Raw genomic sequence first — 18,907 nt, 5'->3', positions numbered from 1 at the left:
CACACGTTTTTAGAAAAACCCAACTTCGTTTTGGATATATATATATATGTACGTGTGTCTACGTGTATAGTGAAAGAAGCACAAAGAAAAGCTTGACCAAATAAAAAAAAAAAAAAAAAAACTTGTCAAAGAGACATAAAAGAAATTTGACTTAAATAGAGTCTTTATTTTTTTAAAAATTTTCTTCTTAGTTTAAATTTTAATCTTAATTATAGATATTACAGGTTTTATTTAATTTAAATAAAAAATTATTTTTAAATGAACAAAAATTTAGTTAAGGCAATTACAGATTATATTATAGTTAAAATCATTTATTAAAATTGCAGCCAATAAAAAAGTTATTTGAGTTAAATTTTTTTCTCTAAAAATAATATATTTTAATTAATTAGTATAAAATAAAATATTTAAATATCGAGTTTGAAACCAATAATAAAATCTAATTCATTGTAATAAGGAAAAAAAAGAAATGTTTAATTACAAATTATGAAGTTATTATTATTTCATTTTACAACTATAGTTTGATTATAATTTTTTTAAAAAATTAACATTTACTTTTATTGAATTTAACATTATTATTAAATTTTCAAGATAGATTTTTAATATATAAGAACTTATAATTTAAGAAAAAAATAAAATAATATTTAATTTCATTTCAAACAAATTTTAAATTTGCTTTTTACGTTTCAAATATATTATAAAAATCAGCTAATAAAAAAAAAACCCTTTTAACAATAATTTACTTTTTGATAAATTTAAACACAAAAATAACAAATTTTAATTTCTAACAAAAATTTATACTTAAGTTATTTTCACAAAATAAAATTTTTTTACTTTTTTTTGAAATAATAATATTTTTATAATTATTTTTATTAAATTAAAATTATTTTAAATAATAACTATTTCAACAATATTTTTAAAAATCAAATTATATATTATAATTGCTCCAAATACCTAAAATTTGAAAAATATATTCCTAATTTTTTTTTAATAAAAAAAAAAGAAAGAAAGAGCAGCCCCCAGTCAAGTTGTTGAAAAAGAAAGCCTTCATTCTTTTTCAGTTGTTGTTCGGCGCAAATCCACAGTGCACTTACTAAACACGTGTCATGTCATGAATGGCTATAGAAAAGACCAGACAAAGACGTCTCGCATATATATTTTTTTCTAAACGTACGAAAGCCGACCTTTTAATTAATTAATTAATTAATTAACCAATAATGCCATCTAAGATTATTATAATTATATTTTATATAAATATATTGACCTTATTTATATAAATTAATATTAACCTTACACTAAAAATCACCCCACAAGATCCAGCATTTGCGCCAAACTCCAAACTCTACCTTCGTGGATCTAAACACTATATGGATTAAAAAATATATAAAAAAATTAAATTATATTGACTATTTTATGTTTTGCTATAAGTTGCAATCTTATTTATTATTATTATCTTTAAAAAATAATTTATTGTTCTCATAAATTAAATATATTTTAAGATTGTTTATATATTTATTTTAAAAAACTTGTAGTATTAAAAGTTAATAATTTTTTTATTAAAAATTTATATATTTATTAATTAAATGATATATTAACAAAAAAATTTTTAATAAAAATTATTATATCAATAATATATTTTAATTTTTTTAAAATAACATATTTTACACTATAAAATTACAACCAAATATATTTTAGTCAAAGTTAACTAAACTTAACTATGTCATTAATATATTTATATTATACTTTTACTTTTTTATTATTTTTTATTGTGTATAAAATTATGTCTTTAAATTTTAAGTAATAAATTTAAATTAAAAAAGGTATCATAAAATTGAAAAAAACCCAATTTTGAAAGTTAAATATTATTTATTATTGAAAAAAAAAAGTTTAAATCAATTTAATTTTAAACAAGACTTTTCCTTTCCTTGTTCTCTTTCGTCTACTTCTCTCTCCCTCTCGCACTATATCTCTCCCTTTCTCTGCCTCTTTAATGGCGAGAACGAAACTCTGTCACGTACATAATATCTGCAGACATTCGTTTCTCCTCATTTCCTTATTCTCTGTTCCCATCTCTATTAACAGCTTGAGTTTACACGGACTCGAAGGATCATCTTCTGTTTCTCCTCTTCCTCCTTCTCCATCATCTTCAAGGTTCGTCTCCCGATTTGGTTCTCTGCATGTTTATTCCTTCTCCATTTTTTTCCTGTTTTCTGCCGAAGCCCTTTTAGTTCGGGAGGAGGTGTTGTTTTCGGTGTCATCATAAGTTATGCCTTTTCTATTCTGAACTTTTAGTTGCTGGTGTGTGATTGGATTTGCTTCATCTTTTACTTGCTACTTTTTTGGTTTTTTGCTCGAATTTTTCTGGTGTTTTTCCTGCTTGATACTTCTGGAGTTTTAGGCAGCGATGGATCTGTTTGGCGGCAGCTTATTTTTCCTTCAATTTCTGGATCATTTTGTTATTTTTTATTGGGCTTTTCTGGATTTGAATGGTTTCCGTCGTGCTGTAGAATTTGAACTGGAACTACAGGTTCAATATGGATGTTTCTTTACTCTATCTAACTTGCTTATACTGATTTCATGTCTCTGCGTATGTAGGAGATGATCTTTATATCTAATGGATTTATCAATGTTGCTCAGAGTTGTTGCTTGAAGGATCTTTGTTTGTACCGAGTTTTAAGCTTGTTTTAATGAAAATTCAACTCCGGTGAATTTATCACGCCTGTGAAATACTTATTGTTAGTATTGTCAGATATTTTGCAGTCTGGGAACCTAGAAAGCTTGAGATCTCATCAAATTGTTGAAAGACTAATGGTGAGAAGAATTCACATTCTATTTTTCCTCTACTTTTCCTATGGGATAGGCATGATTAAATGAAACAAAACGTCTACTTCTTTGGAGTGGATTTTTTCGATTTGAATGATGACAAGCAACAATAAAATCCATGGAGCTTTATCTACCATAAAGAAACCCATCTAACTTATGATTTGATCCTGGCTTCACCAGTCGCTGATAGCAAATCCTTATTATAACAAGTTAGCAAAATGTTTTAATGTGGCTCAAGACGTTCAAATCATTTATACATTTGCTTGTGGATGAACCTGTGAGATCTGGATGGATCCTGCTTTTTGGTGCTATATAATCATGCAAAAGCTCATCTCATCCTTAGACTTAAAATGAAATTAACTATGTTTTTTCCTTTTTTTTTTCTTACAATAATGATTTCCAACAGGAATTTATGCATTCATCTTCTTCGTTCTTCAGATTTGTTCCCTTCCTTGCTTTCTTCTGAATGCTATGGTTTGCTGCTCATTTTTTCTGTTACAGAATTGATCTATTGCTAATTTTATGTTCTTCTGTTTTTTTCTGAGTTATTGGTTTTTGGAAATCTGAACATGATGCTATATTTGAGTTAACTGATATATTGAAGAGGTTTGCCTGTGTTTTCTCTACCTTATTGGATTGCTTCCGATAGTTAATTCTAATTTGGAGTTTTTACAGATGATTTACTGATGCAGATACAATTGTTTATTGCTGATATTCGAGCGTTAAATTTGTTTGCATGAAGATTGGGTGTTGAACAGTGAAGGTTCTGCTTATAAATCGGATTCTAAACATATAAAATGTCTACAGCAAGCAAAGCAGATAAAAAAGTAACTTTAGATGTGGCCTCATGGATGTTCAATGTCGTTACATCTGTTGGAATTATCCTTGTCAATAAAGCCTTGATGGCCACATATGGTTTCAGCTTTGGTACGTGATTTATGATTATTCATTATTTATCGTTTGAGAACAAGTCAGTTATGCCTAATTTATTCCTGAAAGATACAATCAATTTGTGTCTGTCAATTATTTTCATTCGTGTGCATTGTTTCCTATATACTTTTGTTCCTTGGATCAGATCTAACTTTTGTTGGCTTGGTTGCTTAAGTCCTACCTTTTGGTTTAATTTCGCTCTCCATGTGAGTGCTTTACAATCATGTTAAAAGGGGAAGTGGAAAAGATACCATTTTTGTCCCGCATGAATTTTGGTTTCGAGCTATAAATTGACAACATTCAGGCATTTGATGGGGCCATTCATTACCTTTAATCAGGCCAACTGTACCATAGGCACTGAACCATGGTGCATCCTTTTGGGGGGAGGGGATGATTTACAATCTAGGTAACTAGTGAATGAGGTATTCATAAATAGTCTCTTTAATTGCATACTTATTATTCCATACTTTAAACTGGTATTATTATTGTTTATGACTGTGTGCTATGATTTAAAATTTTGTTTAGAATCTTAGGGATTGTATTCTTGTTGTTATGTGAGAAAGTCCACCTTGTACTCATATGATGTCCCCGCCGACTCGGAGTAAGGGATTAATAAGAATACATGATGTATAAAGTAGGCACCTTTTTGAAATGGTAATGATTTCAACATTTTACATAGGTTCCAAATTAAAATCCTTGGGAAATGGAAAAGGGGATGGGATTGGTAGGGACCTAGAAAATCAGCTCACCTGTTGTCAGGTGATGCCAAATTCTTCTTACTGACATCAAAGAAAGGAAATAAACAGTCAATCTATTCCTATTTTTATATGTACTTTATACAAACCTTTATATTTTATGGACATTTGTATTTCACACTTCCTTTAAATGCAGAATCTTTATATTCATAGAACCAAAAGTATACAGCAAATTCCTACCTTCATCATTTACTAGATGGAGGAATATCAAATAACAAGGGCTTGGAAGAAATCAGAGTAAAAGAATAGAAGAAAAAGAAAAGTATGTAAACCAATAGAAGAAAATGTACTGTAAATTTTTAGTTTTTGTTTAAGCTTCAATACTAGGCTTTTTCTTAACTTAGCTCAAGCTCTTATAGATACTATAATTTCTATACTCAACCAAAAGTCGTACTAGTTAATAAAAGACTAACATAAGTTTAGCCCATGCATAAGTACAATAATTATTGATTATTTTGGTATGTGTAAGATTTAACACAATGTATTAGGCGCTAGAGAGAGAGAGAGAGAAATTAAAGAAACTGAAAGACACACCCCATCCAAATTCACAGGGATTGACAAAAATCAACACGAGATTGTTAGACACTTAATTCAATGAGAGTAATCAATAATTTTATTCATAAGGAGCCTGTGGAATAATAAAGAACTACCCATGTACTTATAAGATGTCATCATAGCCTAGTATGATTAGAGTTCTTACATGGTAAAACTTTCAACTAAATAAGAAATAAAATACTAGACTAATAAATTATTTGAATAGTTCCTAGATAAGCTTAATATCCCTAAAAATATATTATAATTCCAGTAGTATATCATAATATTAAAATATATCAATTCTTGGGTCTTCCTATTCTGCATTATTCTCTCCTACTTAGTAACAACTTGATATTGAGTTCTAAGATATCAAAGCAGCTAGAATGCAAAAGCTTGAACATTTCTTCAAAGATTTGGAATCTAAAAAATTTGATACAATTATTGCTAAGAAATAATAATTTTGCCAGAAGCAAAGTTTTTGAAGAAGTAATTCGCCTATTAGCAATGATAAATTCTATAAAGGGAAGAATAACCAACACTTCCTTATTATTATCAGAAAGTCAAAGAATTTGCACTAGTCTCTTTTTTCGTCAAATCAACTAGAAGATTATCATTTTGAACAACATTATTACTTATAACTAAATTGAATTTTTTAAAATAAGAATTAAATTGAGATATTCATCACTGAATCCTTAAATTTGTTCAGTAGTAATTACAACATCTTTCATGATTTCCTCAGTTACCTCATCTCATAATATCTTCTGATTAGTTAGATGGTCAATGGTGATATCCTTAGTTACCACATTTATTAAGTTGTTCTCATTAGTTGGATCTCATAGGGCCAATGCCTGAAAATTTTATTATTTGCTCCAAAGATGGTTTAAGCTTAGCGGGACGACTTCCAAAAGCTCTATGTATTAATCCATGAGCAATGGGTGAATTTTTTTTTTCTTTTTTTTACTGACGCATGTGCAAAAGTGCACAGAAGTTAACTCTACTGAAATGTAATAACTTCCTTGTAAAATAGTGGTCATAATTGCTTCTGTGTAGGAGAGAACATGCTTCCATTAATGTTAGATAGACCTTAAGAAATGTTTAAACACTTCTATAACTAATTCTTTGCAATCAAGATTCAACATCACTAGATGTAGTCAAAGTCATGCAATCATTTTCAAAATTACGGTTTCTCTGACATGTAATTGCCTTATTAGGTCACCTAAAATTTGAAATGTTGAAATGATCAACATAAAAAAATTTTCATTTATGTATAATCATAAATATGTTTGGTAAAGTTATTCTAGTTAGCTCACATGTTGCAAGGAACTTCAACTTTCACAAAATATTTGTGCTTGAGAAGTTGATCAGAGACCAAGGTTCTTAATGAGGGAGAAAGTCCTTTGCGCTTGGATTTAGATGACTTTCATGTACTTCTAAAGACAATAATTACTTGATAAAAAGTTATGTAAAAAAGTTAGTTACTTGATAAAAAGACGAAGAGTTCATTAGTGGAGAAAAGAGAGTTTGTAATCATATGACTATATCCACAAGCTATTGTTTAAGCCCATTAGTGAAGGACATTATAACATTACTAGCATTAGGTTCATTCTCTCTTCAGTCGAGCAAAATTAGAAGGTCTGAAACCTACTTGAATACATCTTGACTATGACAATATTTCTAAGAGCTTATCAATTTCTTTAAACTGTCGGTCCCTGTTGAATAAGATATTTTATTATTACTTACTAAAATAAACATTTTACTATAATAGAAATTTTATGTAATAGGAATTCTATCAAGATAGATAATTTCCTTATTTGTAGTTTAGGAGTTCTATAAATACACTAAATGTAATACTCTCAAAGGTGAGAAATAAAAATTATATTTTTTCTCTAAAATGTACATGGTATCAGAGAAGAATAAGGGTATTTTGGGGTTTTACTTTTACGGTTTCTTTCAAACCTTAAAATAACAAAAATAAGCTGAGTAGAAAGGAAGTAAGATCAGAAGGGAGAGAGGCAAATTTGGGAAGCCTCTGGTTACCGTGAGTCATAGCTGCGCGAATTGCAGGTTTGTGAGATTCTGCGAGTTAAAGCCACGAGTCAACGAAGGAGCAAGGCGAAGCCAACCGCATGCAGAGCCGCACGATCCGGTTCCTTCTTCCCCTACATGCAGAGACGCACGAAGAGCCCTCAGTTTCTTTCTTCTTCAGCTGCGCGCAGAGCCGCGAAACCTGTAATGCAGGGGTACATTACAAGTGATATGAAAAAACAAAATGTAGGTGATTTGGAATATAACATATGAGATTCTGAAACCTCTTTGTTAATGTCTTAACTCATCAATTCCATGCAATCCCATATTGCATGAATATATTTGTTACTCGATACTGTAGCAAAAATATGGAATGCAACATCTCTAACATATTCACAACTGGGTAATGATGTCTAAATTTATGAACTCTCTAATAAAGTTCATGACATAAAGTAAGGAGATGTGACTGTTTTACAATATTTTTCTGAACTAAGTGGATTATGGTAGGAATTAGATTACTATCAAGACTTTCAGACAGATTGCCCTACATATGTAGTCAAATTTCAGAAATTGATAGAAAAAGAGCGAATTTATGACTTTTTAGTTGGTATGAACATCGAATATGATCAAATACAGGTTCAGGTACTTGGTAGGATCATCTTCCTTCATTAGAATAAAGTTATGCTTATGTCTAATAAGAAGAAAGTAAAAAGAATGCTATGCTATACATAACACCAGTTGAGAAAGTTGAATTAATTGCTTTGTCTAATCAGTTCAAAGATCTACGGAAGTATGACTACTGTGGCAAGACAAAACACACTAAAGAAATTTACTGGAAGTTTATGGAAAACCAACTGGAGGTCGTAAGAGAAGAAATGGTGGATCTATTATGAGATTTCAAGAAATTTAGTTGGGACAAATGAAACACCTGACACACCAACAGTTGGAGCCTTTTCAAATGAAGAGATTCAAACCCTGAAGCGTATTCTGTTTTAATTTAACTCTTCATCATCTATAAGTGCAACAAATTTAGTAAAACTATAATCTTCAAATAAAAAGGATGATTGGATGACACTTCAGAACTTAATTTACAAGTTGGACATATGTCATATCCCTACATCAACTTAAGAGGGTTGTTGAATAAGATACTTTATTATTATTTACTAGAATAAGCATTTTATTATGATACAAATTTTATGTAATAAAAATTCTATCAAAATAGGTAATTTCCTTATTACTAGTTTATGAGTTGTATAAATAACTAAATATAATATCCTAAAGGGTGAGAAATAAAAATTGTATTTTTTCTCCAAAATCTACGTCCCAAACATTCCCATTTAACAAATCAAGGTTTGCAGTCATCACGAAATTTATGTAGGAATGAGCAACATTGTGCAAATTTATGCAGTCATCAATTTTGTATCACCATCCATTCTCATTTTGAAGCTATGGTTTGTATCGACAATTTGTTTTTCCATTGGGATCACAGATTTCAAAGATCTCAAAGTCTTGCAATTTTTTGCTGCACTACTTCAAAACTCTAGTTCAAGTTTTCATCAAGCGGGGCTTGATTTAAGGTTGAATATTTTTAGTATTAGAAAATATTTTTTTGCAATTATATTTCTTCTTATGATAGAGTTTTAAGTGCGGAAATTTTAGCTAGATAGAAGGGTTATTTTGATTGTATATTTTGTATTTTAGTTTTCATTTTTACTATCAGGTGCTATCTTAGCACAATGGCAGGAATTGTGGTAGAGTATTCTCATAGGTCCTTTTCAGGTGCACATTTTTTATTGGTAAATTTTGTTGTCCAAGTCCTATTTGCCTGATTTGTAATACTCTAAATTGGTCGAAAAGGTGGTGGCAACTTCCTAGTGGTGAACTTGTGTCACTTTGCACTTGTCCAGAGGTGAAAATTTCATATTGGATTCATTAGTTGTCAGCTTACTGTTGGTTCTTTTTCACCATGTATTTTTACCTGTATGAGACAGGTGATGTATTGTAAACTCATTATGGTATTTTGGATTAGAATTTGAGGCCTTTTTTCTTAAAATTATGGTTTCTACTTCATTATCTTCTACTTGTTTCTTCTTCATTTCTCCTCCCTTTGCCTCTCTATTTTCTCCGACATTTTCTAAGATTCTTCATTAGTTCTTCCTTTTCCTCTTTGTCTCTTCTCCTCTCAACCTTGGAGATTTTGTTGAAACGTTGTTCATTTTCTTCTTTTTTTTTTGTTGAAATAGAAAGTATAGTACAATTCATTAATTCACAAGCACAAAGAGGGTGTCAGCCCATGGTACAGAATATTTACTTGTCAATTAGATGTCAATAAGGTCCCTAAAATCCTTCATTTAATAAAGAGCATCACCCATAACTAAAAAACCCAGGATTTGAAATCATTTAGCTCTAACCCTATCAATATCTTCAACCTCCCGCTAATGTTCATTTTCTTCTTAGTGCTTGTGTAATTTTGAAAGTGTGGTTTTCTATCATCTAACCTCCTCACTTTATTTTAGTTTCCAAACATTGGACAGGGTACAATAAATTTTGAATGAAATTTCAAGATGAGTTAAAGTCCTTAGCTAATACCTCGCCTTTGTCAACAGAATCACTACTAACAATAAAAGAAACAAGAAATACTGACACCTGATGAAGCTGCCCCTGTCAAAACTAATCATATTGAGAAGATTTCCTTTTTCCAATGATCACATTGAGGTTTTCAAAGTGCATGTTCTAGTCTTGCCGTTCTTGATGCTTTCTTACTTAGAAACTTGAGCTTGAGTCTTTTCTAAGTGGAGAGAATGGAGAAGATTGAAAACAAACCAGATTGGAATATCTCTAAGTAATTTTGCATAATTATTATGTTTTAGTATTTCAATTCGGTCAAGACTTACATTTGGATAGGAGTAGTTCTAGGAGATTTGAGTTTGATTGGGATTTTTGGTTATTCACCTAGTTTGGTTCTGACTGATTCCTATATAATAATGGTATTCCTCAAGGAATATGCAGGTTATGTTGGATTGAACATTGTTCCTGATTTATGATTTTCCAGTCACTCTTTCTTCCTAAAAAAGAAAAAATTTTCAGGTCACTGTTTTTCCCTGGCCCTAATGTTCCTTCCCTTTTCCTTACATTTTTTATTTCCTCACCTTGATTTCTCTTTGCCTCTATTTCTGTTCTTCCTTTACTGTTATTTTGTCCTACATCAGTAAGGCAGAGTAAAAACTTCATAGAATGTTATATGTACTTCAATTACATGAAAATTGTTATTAGCCTGACTTATACATCTACTTTTTAGAACTCACACACTTACGCACACTACTTTTTGTGAAGACCTAGTCATAGATCATCTATTAGTCGGTTGTTATGACCGGAATGCCTTATTACCATTTCAACAATAAGATACCAAACTCGACTTGTATTTTTCTTTACCCGTACAAAAAGAAAATATGCAGAAAAAGGCAAAAGAAAAAAAAAGAGGTAGGCATTGGCTTACATGTGAAGAGTGTTAGATCATAAATGATGAATGTGAACTAATTATTGTCATATTTGGAATAATTGGTCATTCAACTAGTTGTGTTACATGGTATTAAAGCAGGAATCTTAGGGCCAAACTATGGGAACATCAACCTCTTGTTATTCACTCAGGTTTTCTACATTTGGGTCTTCATGCAAACCTGTTGATTTGAGTTTGCTTGTACTCGTTTTGATTTGCTTTCAGGCTAAGGTCTCTATCACCTTTACATGAGGGGATGTGTTAAGCATAGATGATAATGTTGGTCTTTTCTTGTCAGTTTGAATTCCAATTGTTTCAGAAAGAGCATAGTTCAATATTTTTGGGCCGAGAAGCCTATATCTGATTCTATACTTTTTCAAATTGTTCAATTAAGTCCCTTAAGAGTTCTTACGTTGAACTAAATGCTGAAAGTTTTGAAATTGATTGAATTTAACCCAATTACTGAAGTGTCAAAACAATGCTTATGGAACATGTAATCTCCCCGAGGCAATCGATTATTGGGTAAGTATTATTTTATAAAATGAATCATTAAAATAACACTGACGTGGCATGTATTTTCTGCCCGGCATTTAATTATTAGGTAAGTATTATTGTATAAAATATTATAATTAATACTATTAAATAAAGTTAAGTTTTGATATTAAAAATTAGAAAACAAAATGAAACAAAAAAGAGATTAACTCTATCTTTCATCATCACCATTTTCAACTCAACACTGTCCCTTTTGCAACCCTCAAACTCTATCCTGTGTATTTATATACAATCTCCCTCTTATTTCATTATCTATTGCCTTCCTATGCGATAACCCTTGCACCACTCTGCAGCTATGGCAGCAAGTTCCAGCCTCATCATCATGCATGGGCTCACAATAGGCAGCCTAAGTCAGATCCTAGTATCTCCTTCAAGTAGTAGCTCCATCTTCTCTCTTCTCAGCACCATGACTCACTTGTTGATACTTTTGCTCTCATTTCCTATCCTTCTCTTCCTCTTTCTTTCTCATTCTAAGCCCTGTCTTTTTCTTCTGCAAATCAAATTCATGTTACATGGTTTTGGGTGCATTATGGAGTACAAGGAAGGAGATTGTACTTCTATTGGAGGAGGATGCAATTCTGCGGAGAATCTTGATTTTCTGGGTTTATTTGCGTTTGCTTGAGACTTTTCTTTCCCTTGAGACTTGAGAATTGTGAGTGATTCAGGTTTGATGGGTGGGTTGAACTGAATTTGTTGATTTGATGAAGATGGGATATGGGAGATTATAAAAGGTGTATATTTGATGAAGATGGGATTTGGGAGATTATGAAAGGTGTAATTAGGGCTTTTTTCTGTGTTGTATAGAGACAGAGCAGAAGAGAGATTTTAGGTTTTAGTGAGAAAATGAAAGATGCTATAGGTTTCTGGGTCCTAATAGTTGAAGATGAAATACAAAAAAGACGTTATTTTCCTGTTTGGAAAGGAGGAAAATCAAAAGAACAATACAGCTTTGCATTTTTGTTTAGAGGGCAGAAGAAATTCTCTGATGAAAATGGAAAAAAAAAATTTCTAAATATTGAAAATTTATTTGTTTTTAAATTTATTAACTAAAAAATTTCTTTTTTTAAAAAATAAGATAAATAAAAGGTAATATTCTGCCAATTTCACTTCCACTTGGCATAAAAAAGCTGCCTTAGCTGCATGTGACCCAATTTGGAACTTTTGATGTTGATTTGAGCATCAAAATTCTCTAGGGACTTGATTGAACAATTTGAAGAAGTTCAAGGGTGAATTTAGGCTCTAAGGGGATATTTCTTAAACAGAATTTGAAGAGTCTGTTTTTAGTATCTTAAGATAAGTCCCCAGTCTTTTTTATTGTAACCACAGATGAAATGTACATTTTTGTGATAGATGCATATAAAGATTGAAACTTCAACTGTTTCACACACACAAACAAGATATCAAATTACAGTTATATGGTATGGCATATTGGAATAGTTTGCAAACTTTTATGACCCTAATATTTTGTTGAAAATGATGCTATTTTGCAGCTACAACATTAACTGGTCTACATTTTGCAACAACCACCTTGTTGACTGTTCTTCTTCGGGGGTTGGGGTATATCCAACCTTCTCAACTACCGCTGCCTGACCTTCTAAAATTTGTTTTGTTTGCAAACTTCTCAATTGTTGGAATGAATGTGAGTTTAATGTGGAATTCAGTGGGGTTCTATCAGGTTAGTCGTACTGAGTCACTAAATTATTTTTCCTATACTTGTGGAAGTTTCTGGAAGTTACAGTGTTGCTTCTACTTTATTGACAGATTGCAAAGCTGAGTATGATTCCTGTGTCATGTTTCTTGGAAGTTGTCTTGGACAATGTACGTTACTCAAGGGACACAAAGCTTAGCATAATATTAGTTCTCCTTGGTGTTGCAGTATGTACTGTAACTGATGTAAGTGTCAATGCCAAGGGGTTTCTTGCTGCTATTGTAGCTGTCTGGAGCACAGCTCTTCAACAATATGTAAGTAGCCCTACAAACCTGATCCTTATGCAGGGAGGAGTTGGTTGGAATAGCTTTTGACTGGTATCTAGTTAGATCAGTACTTCATCCCGTAGCTACAGCATAAATTTGAAGCACAAACACTCTTAGGAATGCTTTTTTGAGTTCTACTTGAATCCTCGCCAAGCGTTGATATATTTGAAGTCCATAAACATGCCACTGGTTATATTTGGTAGATGATCCAGCATTTTATTGATGTTTCTTTTTTAAAATTTCTTTACAGTATGTCCATTTTCTTCAACGGAAGTATTCGTTAGGATCTTTCAACTTATTGGGTCATACTGCGCCAGTACAAGCATCATCTCTGTTGGTCGTAGGGCCCTTTCTTGACTACTGGTTGACAAATAAAAGAGTTGATGCGTACAACTTTACTTGGACATCTGTGGTAAGCTTTGCATGCAAGTTTAATAGGTTTTTCTTGCTATCATCACACAAACTGCTATTTTTCACTAGTGCTTCTCAAATTGTTTATAAGCATGTTTTTCTTTACATTCGATGCGGTCAACATTTCAAATGCATGTATTATTTATACGTTCCACTTGACTTGAATTTCGTGGCAGGTTCCATCTGTTGTGCAACAAAGAAGCAAGCTAATTCCAAAATAGAGTTCTTACTTGTTTTTAGGAACAAGAGAGAAAGATCAACTGATCCACTCTCCTCAAAGAAAAAAACAACTGATCAATCTTTCTTATTTAAGAAAAGGAAAAATAAACTTATCAAAATTTGTCCATACAAAGGTTAATCAGTTGTTCTTTGGGGGGAGTGATTAACAATAGCTGGCTGCAATTGCTTGCGTAAGTTCATTGAAAAGAAAATCAATTAGTCGAAGACACCCTTTGAAAGTTGATTAGAATAATAGGTTCCTGCTTTTATTGGCACAATATCATATGAGAATCTGAGAAAGATTTTTGAATGCTATAGCAATTGCCTACTTAGTCCTCAGTGTGTGGGGACCTCCCTTGTGCACTTGGGTAATTAATACAGCATTCAGGAATTAAGGAACTCAAAAGATTATCATGAGAGTTGGACTGACCATGTATATTTACGAATGGTTAACCACGTCAAACCTTATGTTGTCAAAATAAAAAAACCAGCTGACTTCAAATTGTTGCATTTACTGACATTTTATTCTTCATTATTGTAAATGAATTTGGAGTTCTTAGTTCTCTTTGTTATGAACCAAATATATTTTACTTGCAGCTTGTCACGGATACCGTAATGATTCAGACTAGTTTTGTGTTGTTTGCAGTTTTTCTTAGTCCTCTCTTGCAGCATTGCAGTTGGAACCAACCTCAGCCAGTTCATCTGCATTGGTAGGTTTACAGCCGTGACCTTCCAAGTTCTTGGCCATATGAAAACCATTCTGGTTCTGGTGTTAGGATTCACCTTTTTTGGAAAAGAGGGTCTTAATCTACAAGTAGTTGTGGGCATGATCATTGCAATAGCAGGAATGATCTGGTATGGCAATGCCTCATCTAAACCAGGTGGGAAAGAGCGTAGGAGCCTTTCATTACCAAGCAACAGATCACAAAAACAGAATGGATTACCTGAATCCACTGAAGTAAGTGAAAAGGTCTAGGGTTCAGCAAAAGAAGAGAAAAAAGACACCCAAAAATAGAGATGAAAATGGAACTTCGGCTTATTCAAGCTGATTCTGGTAGTATCTTTACACCGAGGAAGTCAGAATCTCCAAAAATCATATATTTACATTTTTGTTCATCACAATTCAAAGAGTTTACCCAGATTAAAATTGTTCACGAAAGAAAGATTTGTCCACGAATTATTTAATTTATATTAATTTATAATTGTTATGCTTGTTAAGAGGGATGTTTATGTGAACATCCTTGTACCAAAGGGACTTATCCTCCGGGTATGTTGAGCAGAGTTTTGTGCAGAGACCCATAAATTGTTTAGGCATTAGAATGCAACTTGTAATAGTAATGCTGTTGGCTACCCATCAATAAATTTGCTATTTGCGTTTCAGAGAATCCGAAATTAATGCTTTAGTATGGATGCTTTGGAGTACAACATAAAGAAATAAATAGCACGAACAGTTGTGTATGTCGAAGAGAATTGTGGAATCAGCATCTATTTTTAGTTTTTATTACTTTTCTGTTACTTTGAAGTTGTAATAAAATTCGATAGTGAAGTAAATTGCCATTTGAGAAAATGTAATGTTGTGGAGATGACCTTATCCGTGCAGATTTAACTGCCTGTTCCCTGCGTTTCTGTCGTTAAAAAACAATAGAAATTATAAATACTTTAAAATCATAATTAATAGAAGACATAATTTTTGTAAATAATTGTAATAACTATTTTTTCTGTCGTTTCAATATTTATTATTAATTTTATAATATAATTAAATACTACATGGTGTATTAAATTTGCATTTTACAATAAGTCTTAGCAAAATAGTTAACTGTTTTTAATTTAAGAACATTTTTTGAAAGTAGTTTTATCAGCTCATAGTACAAATAGCAATTGGGATCAAACAATTTGGTGGATAACGTTACAGGTGAATATTGGATATAGGCTTCGATCATGAGATTTGTGGGTCGCTGTGCTATTCATATAGTATTTACTCTAAAGGTTTATCCTGATGTATTTGTATTCCATCACCTTTAAAGTTTCTTTTTTTTTAGGTATAAGGACAATTATGTTCCGCTCAATGGTGTTATTGTCAGGATATGTCCTTAAGGGGTCTTCTCTTGAGCTTGGGAGATTTTCTCCCACCTGGGGAATTTGAATAAATAAAATTAAGCTTTTTGTTTTAGCCAGCAAGCATGCTAACCAGTCCAAGGATTTAACCCGGCCCATAATAAAATTCTTTGTATATAATTATAATTTACTAACATTTTTCTTAAATAAAATCTTGAATTAATAGTTTAATTAGTTTAATAATTAATCTGAAAAAGTTGACGAGAGGCTTTAATGCAAAGGCAGTGGGTATTAATGATGTTTGATATCATCTGCACACGTGCACGTGGCCACGGTTGCCTTCTTCTGTAATTGACTTTAAAAAAAAAAAAAAAAAAAAAAGCCCTTTTCAATTTTAAGATCCAACCTTGCTGGGACATTTATTCATTTTTATTATTATTTTTCTGATATATAAATTAATTTTTATTAAATATTTTGACGATGGATAAATTAAATAAGATTTCAATGAATAAAAATATTGATTAATTTATTTATGATGTATATATTTAATTTTTTCTTTTAAAAAAATTACATATATTATTATTGTTTGCATCATCTCTTCATCTTTTTATGTGTGCTTAGCATTTATGCCAACACAATTTTGATTTAACATTTTTTTTTTTCCTCTTGAGGAACTATATACATGCATTATATATATATATATATGAGAAAAATAATAATAAAAAAGAAAATAAAATTTGTTGTAGAAATTAAGTGATATTTACATATTAAATTAACATAATCAACATTTTAACAAAGACATAGGCAGAAATACAGTTCTACATAGAGTAACATTTTCACAAAAACTAGCCAAAATAGTAACAATATAATTATAAAATTATTGATTATTACCATCTTGAATTCAATAATTTTTACATTCTTATCATTAATATTTCTTTTCCAACACCCATTTTAAAATTGACAAAACTTTACATAACAAATATTTATAGATAATCGTGAATTACATAATTCAAACTATATATATATATATATATATATATAATCAAAACAAAGGAGAAATATGGAAAGTTTGTTTGGGAGTTGTCCCTTGTGTTACTTGCTAATAAGATTGAAACCCTGGAAACAGCTTGCAGCATTTGAAGGGACAAGTTATTAAATTTGACCCATTTCTTTTTCTTTTTTTTTTTTCAAATTATTTATTTGGTTGCTTATCTTGTAATTACACCTACCTATATATATATATATATATCTATATGTATATTGCATGTGCTCCAACAATATCCCTATACTTTCTCCATCTCATGTGTCCTTTTTTTCCCAAAAATTTCTGCTAAAATCAAGGAATTTAATGAAAATATAATACTAAATTAATGTATGTATTAGACTCTCGAACTAAAAAAAATTAAAAGTTGATAACTTAATTAGTAATAACTGTTTATTTTTATATAAAGAGAAAAATTGATACTACAAAAGATTATTTTTTAAAAATTATGCCTTAGCTTATGTAAAGGTGATGTAAATTCATATTTTTAATTTTATTTCATTAAATAATAAATAAAATAAAACATTAAATACTCTTTAATTATACATTTATACAAAAATTAGATGGATTTTGTAAAAATTTTATTGGGTCTTAAAAAATATTAGGACCCATAATAAAGGGTGGGTGAGAGTGAGGTAAGGATGGGATTTCTCTCAACTTTAGCACATGCCTTCTTGAAATTGAAATCTATTCGACTGTTTTAAAACATAGACATGGGGAAAAAAAAAAAGAAAAAAAAGAAAAATACATGAAAAAAATAGTGAATATGTGAGAGAATTAATAAAAGTAGGGCATATCACAATCAAACTAAAATCAAATCAATTAGTTTTTTTTTTTTTTTTTGGTGGGGAGGATCCTTCACTTAATGAGTAAATGGCCTTTCATTTCATACCTTTTTAAAGTCTCATTGTGCCTACTACTTCTATTTGTTAAATCCAAAGACACCATCCTACCAAAATATGACCTTGTATTCTTGCTTTTGTTTTTTATGTTGTCTTCCACTACATCTTTTTCTTTTTAAAGATACAAACAAATCAATAAGTTGAAATCAATAGTTGTTTGAGCATAGGGTTACGTTTAGTTCACATTTTAAATTTAAAAAGATATTGGACTGATGTACAATACAATTGATATAAAATCTTAAATGAATATAGTATTTTAATTGTAAGTGACTTTTGTATCTAAATGTAAAGCAGGAATTCTAGGATTGTTCCGGATGGAAATACTAATGAATTTTAAAGTGTACAATCTCTTTCAAAGTTAGAAAGAAGAAGGTATAGAAATTATTATGTGCTTACTCAAAGTTGATACAAGAGAATTTGCTTGACTTTCGTCATTTTATGTGGGTAGGTTAATGTAAGGCTTGATTGAGGTTCAATTACATTACTCAATGAATTATAGTATTGATATAAAATCTTAAATGAATATAGTATTTTAATTGTAAGTGACTTTTGTATCTAAATGTAAAGCAGGAATTCTAGGATTGTTCCGGATAGAAATACTAATGAATTTTAAAGTGTACAATTTCTTTCAAAGTTAGAAAGAAGAAGGTATAGAAATTATTATGTGCTTACTCAAAGTTGATACAAGAGAATTTGCTTGACTTTCGTCATTTTATGTGGGTAGGTTAATGTAAGGCTTGATTGAGGTTTAATTACATTACTCAATGAATTATGGCAACAATGAGTGAGTGTCAAAAATCATAGAATTGTATAATGAGTACTTTCTCATGATATTCTCTTAAAAAAGAAGTGAACTTAGTAATAAGAGGATAATAATTTTTCGATTAGTAATTTTATAAACTAAAATTTATGTGATAAATATATTGTCACTGTAAAAGAAGAATGTAAGTTCATATTTTGGTTGTCATTGAGATATTTCTCACGCAAAGATGATCATGCTGTAGACATGCAAAATTATCAAATTTCATCATAAACCCGGATTTGGTACAATTTTAAGCAAATTATTACTTGTTCACAAAAAATAGTAGAGGAAAATTTATAGTAATACTAATTTATGTTGATGATATTATCATAATATGTAATAATATGATGACAATAAATAAACTAACGGTCGTAACGGATGGACATTTTA

At 30.5% G+C, this 18,907-nt stretch overlaps 1 protein-coding gene across 13 annotated transcripts; it reads left to right on the top strand.

Annotated features, from left to right (window-relative positions):
- Positions 1 to 1,920: 1,920 nt before the first annotated feature.
- NST-K1 (nucleotide sugar transporter-KT 1) lies at positions 1,921 to 15,101 on the top strand. 13 transcript variants are annotated; one of them, XM_088222012.1, is made up of 7 exons: positions 1,921 to 2,148; positions 2,758 to 2,808; positions 3,563 to 3,747; positions 12,603 to 12,787; positions 12,874 to 13,074; positions 13,337 to 13,498; positions 14,363 to 15,101. In XM_088222012.1, the coding sequence occupies exons 3-7, from the start codon at positions 3,618 to 3,620 to the stop codon at positions 14,690 to 14,692; spliced, it is 1,008 nt and encodes a 335-aa protein (XP_088078138.1). In that variant the 5' UTR covers positions 1,921 to 2,148; positions 2,758 to 2,808; positions 3,563 to 3,617; the 3' UTR covers positions 14,693 to 15,101. The 13 variants fall into 13 exon arrangements, with proteins under 13 accessions (XP_088078138.1, XP_088078137.1, XP_088078133.1 ...); XM_088222011.1 differs by having other exon boundaries at positions 2,747 to 2,808; XM_088222007.1 differs by having other exon boundaries at positions 2,593 to 2,808.
- The last annotated feature ends 3,806 nt before the right edge of the window (positions 15,102 to 18,907 follow it).

Source organism: Carica papaya, chromosome 6 (assembly GCF_054855325.1).
Source record: "Carica papaya isolate Zhongbai chromosome 6, ASM5485532v1, whole genome shotgun sequence".
Classification (NCBI taxonomy): Eukaryota; Viridiplantae; Streptophyta; class Magnoliopsida; order Brassicales; family Caricaceae; genus Carica; species Carica papaya.
The sequence above is the reverse complement of the archived record's forward strand: the minus strand, read 5'-3'. Positions and strand labels throughout refer to the sequence as shown.

What these genes read in the sequence shown, in the direction of transcription:
- NST-K1 (XM_088222013.1), top strand. Translation starts at nt 3,618, where the DNA reads ATGTCTACAGCAAGCAAAGCAGATAAAAAAGTAACTTTAGATGTGGCC. An exon ending in CACATATGGTTTCAGCTTTG is followed by an intron (nt 3,748 to 12,602) that starts GTACGTGATTTA and finishes GCTATTTTGCAG; the next exon opens with CTACAACATTAACTGGTCTA. An exon ending in GCACAGCTCTTCAACAATAT is followed by an intron (nt 13,075 to 13,336) that starts GTAAGTAGCCCT and finishes ATTTCTTTACAG; the next exon opens with TATGTCCATTTTCTTCAACG.